This window comes from Hemitrygon akajei, chromosome 2 (genome assembly GCF_048418815.1).
Source record: "Hemitrygon akajei chromosome 2, sHemAka1.3, whole genome shotgun sequence".
NCBI classification, from domain to species: domain Eukaryota; kingdom Metazoa; phylum Chordata; class Chondrichthyes; order Myliobatiformes; family Dasyatidae; genus Hemitrygon; species Hemitrygon akajei.
This window is the reverse complement of record NC_133125.1, coordinates 48929385-48943877: the sequence shown is the minus strand read 5'-3', so window position 1 is coordinate 48943877 and position 14493 is coordinate 48929385. Positions and strand designations below refer to the sequence as shown.

The window sequence follows — 14493 nt, the reverse complement described above, 5'->3', positions numbered from 1 at the left end:
GAGTTTTTTGAGGAAAGTATCAGGAAAGTGGACGAAGGTAAGGCAATGGAGTTCAGTAAAGCGTTTAACAAGGTCCCGCATTGGAGTCTGGTCAAGAAGGTTCAGTCACTCGGCATTCAGGATGTGGTAGTAAATTGCATTAGACATTGGCTTTGTGGCAAAAGCCAGAATTTGATGGTTGCCTTTCTGATTGGGGGTCTATGACTTGTGTGCCACAGGGATAGGTGCTAGGTCCTTTGTAGTTTGTCTTCTATATCAATGATAATGTGGTTAACTGGATGACACCAAGATTGGTAGTGCAGTGGACAGTGAAGAAGACTATCATATCATGGATTGCAGGGTGACCGGCATCAGCTGGAAAAATGGGCTGAAAAATGGCAGATGGAATTTAATGCAGACAAGTGTGAGGTTTTGCACTTCGGTAGGACCAACATGAGTAGGTCTTACACAGTGAACAGTAGGGCACTGAGGAGTGTGGTAGAACAAAGGGATCTGGGAATACAGGTCCAGAACTCGTGGAAAGTGGCATCACAGGGTGGTAAAGAAAGCTTTTGGCCCATTGGCCTGCATAAATCAAAGTATTGAGTACAGGAGACAGCATAAGATGGTAATGAGGCCTAATTTGGAGTATTGTGTACAGTTTGGTCACCTACCTGTAGGAAGAATGTAAACAAGGTTGAGAAAGAACAGATAAAATTTACAAGGATGTTGCAATTGAATAGGTTAGGACTGTATTCTTCAGACCATAGAAGATTGAGAGGAGATTTGACAGAGGCATACAGAATTATGAGGCATATAGATAGGGTAAATGCAAGCAGACTTTTTCCACTGGCGTTGCGTGGGACTACATCCAGAGTTCATGGGTTAAGGGTAAAAGGTGAGAAATTTAAGAGGAACTTGATGGGGAGCTTCTTCATTCAGAGGGTCGTGAGAGTGTGGAATAAGCTGCCAGCCTAAACAGTGCATGCAAGCTCGATTTCAACGTTTGAGAGAAGTTTGAATAGGTACATGGATAATAGGGGTGATGAGGACTATGGGTCGATGGGAGTAGGCAGTCCAAGTGGTTTCAGCATGGACTAGTTGGGCTGAAGGGCCTGTTTCTGTGCTGTACTTCTCTATGACTCTAAAATAATTTAGTCATCCCAACCAAGTTGTCACAAAATACTCTGACCCCCTAGGGAGATTGATCTCTGCAATTTTGTCAGTTATGCTGAGGAAAGTTCTAACTGACTAACATTTCTTTTTTGCTGGTACTAAGAACAAAAATTATTCTATAAACAAGAATGGGCTGCTGCACAGAATCAAATTGTTAAACTTTATGTACATTCCTGCCATTAAGCACAAGTAATGCTACAACATAGTTTTAACTATATCCCCTCCAAATTTAAGAGTCAGCGGTGAACAGCACAGAAAGAGGCTTTTTGACTAAGTACATATGCGAACCATCATGCCTATCTACAGTAATCCCATTTCCCCTTTTACCTCTTGCTCATTCAGGTACCCGTGAAGATGTCCCATAAGTGTTGGTACTGTTCCTGCCTCTGCCAGTTCTGGTAGCTCATCCCAAAAACCAGTTCCTCTGCGGGGAAAAATGTACCCCTCAAATTTCTTTTACACAATCACTTCCTCACCTTAAATCTATGTCCTCTAGTTTTTGACAGCCCTACCATAGGAAATAGACACAGCCTATCTACCCCAAATATGCCTCTTGTAATTTTATATGCTTCCATCAGGGAGGTTAATCCTGTCTCTGCTAATGACTCAGGCCCTCCCGTCCAAGCAGTACGGTTGTGAAACAAAAAACAAGCTGATGGAGGAACTGAGCATGTCAGACCCTGTATCAGCATTGAGCATATGTAGAGGAGATGGTCTGTGTAGAGAGGTATGGCAAGAGCTGACAGGTAACAGGTAGATCCAGATGAAGAGAGGTTTGTAGGCTCATGGAGACAAACAGTCGTGTGGGAGTTGTTCAGTGGAACTAGATAAGGAAGGGATGCTGAGCAGAGGGGAATAGTAGGGGTGGAGGGAAGATAGGTTACCAAGTAGATTGAGTATGTGGGTAATGAAAAGTGGGATCTCAAACGCACAATGTAGATTGTTCTTTTGTTTCCACAATTGCTTCTCGACTTGTTGACTTCCTCCACAGCTTGTTTCTTGCTCCAATTTCCAGCATTGCAGTCACTTGTATCAGCAGACTTGTCAACCTTTTCTGCTTCCTTTCTCCCTGCCACTGGACTAGTCTGATTAATTGACAAACTACATGCTCTAGTAGCTGCTATAGAGTTTCTCTTTTATAATCTTCTGTCAGAGTCCAATCCTTGATCTGATCACACAAAGTATCTGTAACTGGAATGAAAGTTGAGCTTTTTCCTGGTGGACAGGAAAACGATATTGTCTGTTACACTGAGCAATTTCTCTTAAGTGGAAGAAGGTTTCAAGAAGTAGCAGTTTTAGGACAGCTCCATCATGGAATCAAGACTCCCTTTTGTACCAGTGCAGAGTTCACCAGCTGGAGTGAGGCCTGAAAAGAAGGGGCTTATCCTGTGGTGTTAGATGATCAACTATAACCTCCTTTATCCCAAGAACTTACCCAAAGTTGCTGCAAGGAATGCAGTAACCTTCTGAGCATAGCCATACTGATGGTATTGTCCCTAACAAGAGAAAATCTGCAGATGCTGGAAATCTGAGCAACACACACAAAATGATGGTGGAACTCCTCAAGCTGAGTTCCTCCAGCATTTTGTCTGTATTGTCTCTATTCAGGGGCTGGCAGTTCTACTGGGTGCACCTTGTTGAACTGTCTATAGCACCAACAACCAGGTTAATTCATCCCAGTAAATTGTCCCTAGTGTGTAGTTGAGTGGTCGAATTTACAGAGAGCAGTTGAGAATGTGGAGAGAATAGGTTAAAGAAGAAATTGAACACTGTGATTGCAATGTCAACTGGCATAGACTCGAGGGACAAGAATAACTGACCACCTGTGCTACAGGGAAAGATGCTAAATACATATCGATTTTCAGTGCTAATGACTACATTCACCAGCTGTAGGTGTCAGGGAAGAACTATTCAAAGCAACTTGCTCCACCTTACTTACACCCAACCTACACCCACCACCAGCACCGCACCCCCCCCCCCCCCCCAGCACTGTATTAGCTCTTATCCCATCATCTCAGTGAATTTGTTTCAGCAAGTCCAAATGATAATATAGAATAGATTAACTTGTTGCAATTCCCCCTTGGTAAGAATTTTCAGTAACCTCATTTTCCCCACCACTCCAACTCTTTTAATCGCCTTTTTCAAGTACTATGAACCAATTGCTCATGCAAGAGACTAAAGTTACCATCCTGGGTAATTATGTTCATGGTTTCTATTAGGTAATCTAATTAATTGTTTTATCTGCAAGATTCTTTCATTAGAGGCCTGGTCCTAAAGGCCTGTAATCAAATGATAGCATACTCCCAATACGTGTAAAAAGGTCATTAAATGAACAAGAGATAATTAAAAGTATTATAATTAAAATAATTAACCTCAGCTTTCTCATATTATATTATTGGGCTTGGATCAGTTTCTAGAAAATGTGTTGCCAACTCAGAAGACTTAAGTGTTGTGTTCTGTGCTCCTATTGTATCAGATGTAGAATGAGCAACTGCATGTACTATTGGCTTTGTATAATTCACACCCCATTAACAGATACGGAAGGGAATTTCTGAAGTAGTAAAGCTCAATATACTACACATGATTACAAACAGTAGAATATCTGCAAATGCTGTGAATCTAACACAACACATAAAAGTGCTGGGGGAACTCAACAGGCCAGGTGGCATCTATGGGAAAGTAAACATTCGACGTTTCGGGCCGAGAGCTTTCATCAGTGCTGGAAAAGAGGGGGGAATGAGTCAGACTAAGAAGGTGTGGGGGAGGGAGGGCGGGAGGAAGAAGCACAAGGTGGCAGGTGATAGGTGAAACTAGGAGGGGGAGAGGGTGAAATAAAGAGCTGGAAAGTTGATTGCCAAAAGAGTTAAAGGGCTACATGTGATTGGTAGTTTCTCAGTTGAAAGTAAAACCACCTTTTTTACTGACACATATTTTGGTTTGAAACCATGTCCATCTAAATGTTTAAATCTGGCAGTTTTAAATCCCTATAGCTGTATATTTTTCTACATGAATGTTCAAGTAATTTATAGTGCAAGAGACCATGAAGGGTGGGAATAAACATGGTACAGTGCATTGAAGTTTTCAGATAATGTCATACAGGCCTTGACAAGGTGGGGGATATTGGTGATGGTTTACATTCCTAGAAAACAGTTTCCTAGACTACATGATTTTCTGTAACATGAAGCTGCATAATCTGTACTTCTATCAAGAAAAGCAAACTTTAAAAAAATTGTGTTGATTTATTTATTTATTTTCCCCACACAATTTTCATGAGAGTGAATTTTATTCCTTACACTCAAATGATCTGTGAGTTGTGCAATTCAAATGGCTATTACACATATAGAATAGTACTAATAACATGCATTGGTTCCATGGTTCCTTGTTTTGTGACTGCGGAAAAGGCAAATTTCAGGGTAATACGCTACACACATACTTCAATAATGAATGTACTTTGAATCTTTGAACTTAGCAAACGTTTCTGGAGTGATATCATCACACTACAATCAGCTCTATCTATAGAAGGCATTTTTATTCCTAAAATTAATAAAACACAGTCAGTCTAGTAATGGTTTTGGTGAAGCTAGGTAGTTCGTAGTGTTGAACTTAAACCAAACTGAATGCTACTTCAAGTAAGAGATATTGAGCTTTGTGGTGGCACCTGTTTTTTGGACTTTAAGAAATCAATAGAATTCTTCATTCACTAATTGGTCTCCAAGGATATTAAGATAGTAGGTTTCATCATGAACAGGAATATGCAAGTCACAATTGATGGTGGTGAAGTATAAATTTGTGCATTAGTTGCTGCATTGGTCCATTTATGATTCAGCACAATACACAAGACAATGTCACTGTAACTTCTAACAGTTCCTTAAGTAGATCAATATTCCCATTTGCACTCACAGAATAGAAATATAGAAGAGAATTCTGATATTTGTGGAACACCTGCAGCCCTTTGTACAGATTAATTGTGCAGGTATTAAAATTAATTCAGTGAACTATGTTAAAGCATTATGTAATAAATGGTGTTCCCAGACAAATGACAGCTAATGCTGAACAATAACAACTGATGCAAACCAGCCTGCACGAGTTTATGCACTATTATAAAATGTTGCAAGACAACCAAAACAAATAATAAATTTACCTAAAAGTAAATCTGAACAAAATCTATATCTTTCAAAGATTAATTTATTTTCTTTCTACTATTCCAAACATTTCTGATGGTTAGCAGTTTTCTCTTTAGATTATTAAGTTTCTATGTTTGTCAAAGTCTCACAGTAATCAGTATCAGACTCCTAATTTCACATGTTAATTAGCTACAATCAGGCTGCCCAAGTATAATTGAACCTCCTTTGCTGATTGTTGATGTGCATAATTCATATGATGGAAGTGAGCAGCCGGGCAAGGATGTACTTTCCTTGATCAGATGTCATGAGTCACATCCCTGTCATCATCAATTACCGATGTGTTGAGCTACATTACATTTTACCTGAAAGCAGGTCTTCCAAGTAGCTGTTGTAGATGATCAAGGTGCCCCACAGAGCAGAGCGTAGCAGTTTCAAAGTAAATTCATTATCAAAGTATGTGTATGTTACCAAATACTACCCGGAGATACATCTTCTTGTAGGCGTGTACAGTAGAATAAAGAAGTACAATTGAATCAAGGAGAAAACACACATACAAATTGTGCAAATACTAAAACTAAGTAATAATAATAAATGTCAATAAATAATACTGAGTAGCATCCTTGAAAATGAGTCCATCGGTTGTGTTCCATGATCAGTTCAGTGTTGAGTTGAATGATGTCCATGCTGGTTCAGGAGCCTGAGAGTTGAAGGGTAATAACTGTTCCTAAACCTGGTGGTATGGGACCCAAGGTCCTGTACTAACCTTCCTGATGGTAGTAGTGAGAAGAATACATTTCCTGAATGGTGGGGTCCTTGATGTTGGATGGTGGGGTCCTTGATGATGGATGGTGGGGTCCTTGATGTTGGATGGTGGGGTCCTTGATGCGGGATGGTGGGGTCCTTGATGTTGGATGGTGGGGTCCTTGATGCGGGATGCTGCTTTCTTGTGGCAGCGATCCTTGTAGATGTGCTCAGTGGTGGGGAGGGCTTTTCTTGTGATGAATGGTGCTTTATACACATTCTGTAGGCTTTCCCATTCTTGGGCTCTGGTGTTTCTGTACCAGGACGCGAATCATGCAGTCAGGATATTCTCCGCTGTGCATCTATAGAGGTTTGTCAAAGTTTTAGATGACATGCGGAATCTGTACCAACTTCTAAGAAACTAGAGGCGCTGGTGTGCCTTCTTTGAAATAGCATTTAGGTGCTGGTCCCAATAGAGATCCTCGACAGTCAAGGAATTTAAAATTACTGATCCAATTTTCACAGAATATACAGTGTAATGTTTCTGCCTAAAGCACTCATTATAATGCAGTTGTGAAAACGCTTTCTTATCTGCTTTGTTATCTGCAGTGATTCTGCTAAAATGAGTAGCATCTTCATTCTAAGCTGTATGTGAGATTTAATTATTCTCCTGGTTAAAGGAAAGCATTATTGTTAACTATGCAACTGAACTGCAAGGAGATTGGTGCATTGTTTCCTTCTCTTCCTTTTTCAATTATTTTCCCACCTGGACAGCAGGCAATGTACTTACTCAAAAGCAAGTCACAAAGGTAACAGATATGTTGCACTGGGTGACCATTGCCCCTGCTAGCACAACCATAGTGTCTTAGGAGTTCTGGAATAAGATACAATATTTGTGAACGAATCTCTCACACGTCCATTCGCCAAGGCCTTCATTGTGTGCTTCATTGTGAGAATGTGGTCCCACGGACTATAGTCTTCTAGCATTTCACAAATATGACTAAACAACTGCCCTGGGATAGAGCTGGCAGATGCTTAACTTATTTCCTGAAACAATAACTGGAAAGCACAGATCGTAAATTTTGTAATGCCTTGCACCAATTTTCTGGACATTAAACATGGTGTAAAGCTTACCAAATTACACCGGAGCATGCACAAAACAGGTACCGGACCCCTTAATTTGGAAATTAGAACCAGAATTTAGTTGGGCTGCACACACACAACGCAATCAGGCAGCATCAATGGAGAGGAATAAAGAGTCGACATTTTGCCCTAAGACCCTTTGTCAGGCCAGGAAAGGAACTGGGTGGAAGCCATAATAAGAAGGTTAAAGGTGGGTAAGGGTTCCAGTTGGCAGGTGATAGGTGAGACCAGATGATGGGGTAGATAGGTGCATGGGTGAGGGGGAAGTGTGTAGCAAGAAGCTGGGAGAGGAGAGGTAGAAGAGGTAAAGGTTTGAAGAAGAAGGAATCTGATAGGAGAAGACAGTGAACCACGGAAAAAAAGGGGAGAAAGAGGGGCACCAGAGGGAGGTGATGGGCAGGCAAGGGTAACCAGAATGGAGAAAGAGGAGGAGGGAGGGAGAGAAGTTACAGGAAGTTAGAGAAATTAATATTCATGCCATCAGATTGTAGTCTGCTCAGAGGAAAAATGAGACTTTATACCTGAAACCCGAGTTTGGCCTCACCATGGCAGTTGAGGTAGCCATGGACAGACGTGTCAGAATGAGAAGTCGAATTGTAGTGGGTAGCCACCAGGAGATTCTGCCTTTTGCAGCAGACAGAGCAAATGGTGCACAAATCTGCATTTGGTCTCAACGATGTAGAGGAAGCCATATTGAGAGCACCAGATACAATATGGCTTACCTTCCCCTCCCCCCCCCCCCACCTTATTCTGACTTATGTCACCTTCCTCTCTAGTCTTGCTGAAGGGTCTCAGCCTCCCTCCATAGATGCCGCCTGACTTGCTGTGTTCCTCCAGCATCTTTTTGTGTGTTGTTGAAGATTTGCAGCAGCTGCAGAATCTCTTGTGTTCAGAATTTAGTTGTGATGGTTCTTCAGCAGAAAAATATTCTGGGGGAACCGGGAATGCTCTGCAGTAATCTTCACCCAGCTCAGCCATATTGCCTGTTCTAACTCACTCTCCTTGCACTTAGCCCAGGTCTGGAGAAACCAGCACTCTTCCTAGTTCATATTTATTTATTTTAATTTTTTTTAGAACAGGCCCTTCCAGCCCAACAAGCTGCACTGCCCTGTTCCCTCTGAGCTGTGTGGGTACACGGCCGTGCAGTAACTGAGTTGTTCCCACTCACACAGCCTTTGTGGCTGTGTATATTTTCTTCAATATAATGTTAATATAAGTTTGAAATTATCCTAATATAATTTTGAAATCGATGTTAATATAATTGCAAATAACCCAGCAATTAATTGTGTTAATGAATATAATAACCATATAACCATATAACAATCACAGCACGGAAACAGGCCATTCCGGCCCTCCTAGTCCGTGCCGAACTCTTAATCTCACCTAGTCCCACCTACCCGCACTCAGCCCATAACCCTCCACTCCTTTCCTATCCATATACCTATCCAATTTTACCTTAAATGACACAACTGAACTGGCCTCTACTACTTCTACAGGAAGCTCATTCCACACAGCTATCACTCTCTGAGTAAAGAAATACCCCCTCGTGTTTCCCTTAAACTTTTGCCCCCTAACTCTCAAATCATGTCCTCTCGTTTGAATCTCCCCTACTCTCAATGGAAACAGCCTATTCACGTCAACTCTATCTATCCCTCTCAACATTTTAAATACCTCGATCAAATCCCCCCTCAACCTTCTACGCTCCAATGAATAGAGACCTAACTTGTTCAACCTTTCTCTGTAACTTAAGTGCTGAAACCCAGGTAACATCCTAGTAAATCGTCTCTGCACTCTCTCTAATTTATTGATATCTTTCCTATAATTCGGTGACCAGAACTGTACACAATATTCCAAATTTGGCCTTACCAATGCCTTGTACAATTTTAACATTACATCCCAACTTCTGTACTCAATGCTCTGATTTATAAAGGCCAGCGTTCCAAAAGCCTTCTTCACCACCCTATCTACATGAGACTCCACCTTCAGGGAACTATGCACTGTTATTCCTAGATCTCTCTGTTCCACTGCATTCCTCAATGCCCTACCATTTACCCTGTATGTTCTATTTGGATTATTCCTGCCAAAATGTAGAACCTCACACTTCTCAGCATTAAACTCCATCTGCCAACGTTCAGCCCATTCTTCTAACCGGCATAAATCTCCCTGCAAGCTTTGAAAACCCACCTCATTATCCACAACACCTCCTACCTTAGTATCATCAGCATACTTACTAATCCAATTTACCACCCCATCATCCAGATCATTTATGTATATTACAAACAACATTGGGCCCAAAACAGATCCCTGAGGCACCCCGCTAGTCACCGGCCTCCATCCCGATAAACAATTATCCACCACTACTCTCTGGCATCTCCCATCTAGCCACTGTTGAATCCATTTTATTACTCCAGCATTAATACCTAACGACTGAACCTTCTTAACTAACCTTCCATGTGGAACTTTGTCAAAGGCCTTGCTGAAGTCCATATAGACTACATCCACTGCCTTACCCTCGTCAACATTCCTCGTAACTACTTCAAAAAATTCAATAAGGTTTGTCAAACATGACCTTCCATGCACAAATCCATGCTGGCTACTCCTAATCAGATCCTGTCTATCCAGATAATTATAAATACTATCTCTAAGAATACTTTCCATTAATTTACCCACCACTGATGTCAAACTGACAGGTCTATAATTGCCAGGCTTACTTCTAGAACCCTTTTTAAACAATGGAACCACATGAGCAATACGCCAATCCTCCGGCACAATCCCTGTTTCTAATGACATCTGAAAGATCTCCGTCAGAGCTCCTGCTATCTCTACACAAACTTCCCTCAAGGTCCTGAGGAATATCCGGTCAGGACCCGGAGATTTATCCACTTTTAAATTTCTTAAAAGCGCCAGTACTTCCACCTCTTTAATTGTCATAGGTTCCATAACTTCCTTACTTGTTTCCCACATCTTACACCATTCAATATCCTTCTCCTTAGTGAATACCGAAGAGAAGAAATTGTTCAAAATCTCTCCCATCTCCCTCGGCTCCACACATAGCTGACCACCCTGATTCTCTAAGGGACCAATTTTATCCCTCACTATCTTCTTTTTTCCATTTTTTCTAAATAATAAATGTACCACAACCTTTACTTTGAAACATTTTAGAGCTTCAATGTATTTACATAGCTAGTGTTTCAAGTTATAACTCTGTTTAAAAATTGTAACAGAATGGGAGTTGGTAGCTCATTGTTAATAAGCTGCCACCCTGCTGAATGCCAATGCTGTCTATGTTTAAAAGTTTATATTTTCTTTGTTGTATTTTATTTCATTATACCCTTCAAATAGGGCAATTAAAGGAAATGTTGCCTCCCAGCAACCTATCTTTTTATCTCTAGTCTAATCAAAGGACAATTTGCAATTTACAATGATCAGTTGGAATGTTGGAGGAAACCGGAGCACATTGAGGAAACCCAAGCGCTCATGGGAAGGACATACAAACTCCTTACAGATGGCATCAGAATTGAGCTCTGGGCCACTACCGTGGCGCCCTATATTAACTGCCCGTGGAAGAGCATTCAGTGCCAACAACTGCTATGACCCATCATTAGAGAGCCAAAAGTCCTCGTCCAAACTAAGCATTTCCCTATGCAAATTACAGCCCATATTGATGTAGTCGGTAAGATTAATAATTTTAAAGGTGTGCAGTGGCCAAGTGTCTCCTTGCGTTTCTATCGGCAAATTATCAGAACATTTTTAAACTTAGTTTTTAACTTAATTTGCGGATCATTGTTCACTGAAAGTTTGAGCTTCAACTGGCATCACCTTGATTTCATTTTAGCTTTGCCCTGCACCCATCTTTCAATGACTCAGTGACAAGTCAACTATCTGACAATGCAAGGCCAAGGTCAGAAAATTGGTAGTTTTATCTTTGGTGCAGAGTCTTCTTTGCTACCAGTTTGAAATAACTCCTCTATCAGCCATCCATATGCCACAAATGACTCTTGCATTTGGTTGCCAGATGTTCATCAGGCTTCTTATAATTAATGTATTTGCATAGTTATTGTTTTCAGTTAACTAATTGATTACCAGGATTCAGAGTTGACAGTTCTTTCAGATTTACACTGTACGGATGGATATTGCAGTGTTCGTCAACTTCAACCACTTTTGCTTAGTTGAATCTTTCTTATAATGGCAAGAATAGTACCACTAGACCTTTATGATGGTTTTAAGATACCTTAAAACAGCTTACAATCAAGAAATCCTTTTCATTTGTAATGATTTGATGCAGAAAGATTTTGGAATTAAAACATTGTGAAAATTGAGTGTTTACCAGGTCAATTGTCTTTTTGTTTGAATGCAGTTCTTAATTTTGAGAAGTGATCGAATTGTATCATTTTTATGATCTATTAAACCCTCAGAAGCTTGTCATGGAGGTTGGATCTGTCGTGGTTAAAACAGCAACATTCAATCGAAGACCTTTCATACAGTTTACCTAGTAACTAACCAACTAATATTTTTGACAGTCTAGGAAAATAACTTAATGGAATTTGTTCATTTATGTACTGTTTACAAAATATAGTCTAAAAAATTGTTTTGAAAAAATGCATGTGCGTAGATATGCTGTACTCTCTAAAACTAATTTTCTCCTTCACATCCACAGATGCAGCAGCTGTTCTATGAAAATTACGAGCACAACAAAAAGGGATACATTCAGGATTTGCACAACAGCAAGATTCATAACGCTATAACACTCCATCCCAACAAACGGCCCTCCTATCAGTACAGACTGCATAATTATTTGCTAACCCGTAAAGTTTCAGAACTACGCCATCGGACCATCCTGTTGCATCGAGAAAGTGCTTCTATGAGCAAGCTCAGCAATACTGAGGTGCGCAAGGAGGATCAACAACTTGGAATGATGCCTTCTTTTATGCGTTTCCAGCCACAGGATAGGAACGAGGTCCTTGAGTGGGAATTTCTGACTGGGAAACACCTTTATAGCATGGTAGAAACACAAATCCCTCGTCAGGGCATCAACAGCGTGCTGCGTGCAGCATTGGACGACACCATATTGCAAATTATGGAAATGATCAACTGGAACTCCAAGACCAGGGGACGTGTAATTGAGTTTAAAGAAATTCAATATGGTTACCGCAGAGTTAATCCCATGCATGGAGCAGAGTACATCATGGATCTGTTGCTACTTTATAAGAAACACAAAGGAAGAAAGGTGACTGTTCCTGTGAGACGCCATGCTTACATTCAACAATCTTTCAGTAAACCATTCATGAAGGAGGCCGAAGAACTTAATGCCAGGGAGCTTGCGGAAAGTATAAACAATGATGCCCAGTCATTCTCCTTCCTCTCAAACTCGCTGAAGATCTTTTCACCATTCCAATTCACAGAGAGCACCAAAGAGCTTAGGCAACGTAATGACCAGAAAGTTCACATCCTAGTCCCTCTCACTGGAAGGTACGACATATTTGTGCGGTTCATGGAGAACTTCGAGAAAACTTGCCTTATTCAAAAGCAGAATGTAAAATTATCCATATTGTTATTCAATTCCGATTCAGTCCCAAATGAAGGCAATCACATGGAGTTAATGAGAGAGCTTAACCTGAAGTATCCTAAAGCAGATATGACAATTCTCCCAATGAGGGGAGAATTCTCCAGAGGCTTGGCACTAGAAATGGGTTCCTCTTCATTTCATAATGACAGTTTGTTGCTCTTCTGTGACGTTGACTTAATTTTTACGCCAGACTTTCTGCAAAGATGTAGGGACAATACAATTCAGGGAGAACAAGTTTATTTTCCTGTAATCTTTAGTCAGTATGACCCAAAAATAGTTTATGGTAGTAACCCTGTAAACGATAACAACTTTGTTTTCACAAAGAAGACCGGTTTCTGGAGGGATTATGGCTTTGGAATTGTTTGCATATACAAGAGCGATTTATTGCAAGTTGGTGGATTTGATATCTCCATTCAGGGATGGGGCCTGGAAGATGTTGATCTTTTCACTAAAGTGATCTCTTCCGGCTTGAATGCCTTTAGAAGCCAAGAAATTGGGGTTGTCCATGTTTACCACCCTGTTCACTGTGATCCCAATATAGATCCTAAGCAATACAAGATGTGTCTAGGGTCCAAAGCAAGTACATTTGGATCAACAATGCAGCTGGCTGAACTCTGGCTTGAAAAGCATTTAAATGGTGGATACAATAGAACTATATCCTGACACTCAAGCTCCTTATCTCACTCTTCAAAGGATTTTACCTCAGATTTTTACATTATTATGCTTTTGGTTCTCCAGTCACCTCTTCCAAAGAAGATTTTCAAAGCATTAAGACAAGGTGAATAACATTCATGAATATTTTAATGTCCTATGGAAAGTGCTTTGAAAATGGGTTATTTTGATCTTTGCCTAAAGCTGGGGAGATTCAAAACACCTGAGAGTTCTGTCAGTTGCATTCCTCATGCAGGCTTTGTCAAAGTGCTTCTTGTGTCAGAACCTGAACTCCAAAATCAAAACTGATATGTTGGAAATAATGCCACAAAAGTGCTTTAAGCTTCAAGTGGGAAAGAACTATTGTAGACTTTTTAATTTATGTTCAGACTTTAAAAATTGTTGACATTCACCATCTACAGTATTTTTTAAAAAAAAACTATGTGAACAAATGTATGATTGTATGTTTGCTTTTAAAAACTTTTATGTGGGAATATATTCTCACAAGATTACAGGTACTGGTGACCAAGCTCTAATTGTCAGAAATGTATGTATTCCGTGTAATGTGTACAGCGAGTTTAGATGACTCCCGGTTTCTTCAAGTGGAAACATGCTGCAAGTAGGCATGTATCTTCATTCCTTTAGCTTTGTGTCTTTAAATGCCCCTACAGTTTGCCGCTTAGAAATCATCTGAGAACAATCCTATTTATAATAAAGTATCTGCATAACATTATTTGACTTCCTAAACATGGTTGAATTGTTTTTGTCAATATAATGAACATCATTGACAAGGAACATATTGCTGCATTAATGAAGTGGGTGGTTGTTTATTTTATTAATATTTTTTGCATTGGTCAATTCATCTCTGGAATTAGCAGGGTGTATCATTTGAAGTATTGGAAATGTTCTTGAACGTAATTATTGCTTCATACCTACATTACACTGTGGTTAATTTTTGTGCCATCTTTCAACATGCAGGCACTGGAGGTGGAACACCAGAATACTGACCCGGGTCAGAGTAGCTAACTTGGGTCAGCAAAAAGATGGACTAGTGAAATTGCAGTATCATGTTACAGAGCTAGCATCATTTTGAGCTGAAATTAAAACAGACTA

At 40.3% G+C, this 14493-nt stretch overlaps 1 protein-coding gene across 1 annotated transcript in view; it reads left to right on the top strand.

Annotated features, from left to right (window-relative positions):
* LOC140741702 (chondroitin sulfate synthase 3-like) overlaps positions 1-14113 on the top strand; it is a 227794-nt gene extending 213681 nt beyond the window's left edge. The window contains exon 2 of the mRNA XM_073071996.1: positions 11821-14113. Within this exon, the coding sequence (XP_072928097.1) occupies positions 11821-13392 (1572 nt within the window). The 3' untranslated portion in view covers positions 13393-14113. The remainder of the gene's footprint in view (positions 1-11820) is intronic.
* Positions 14114-14493: the final 380 nt, after the last annotated feature.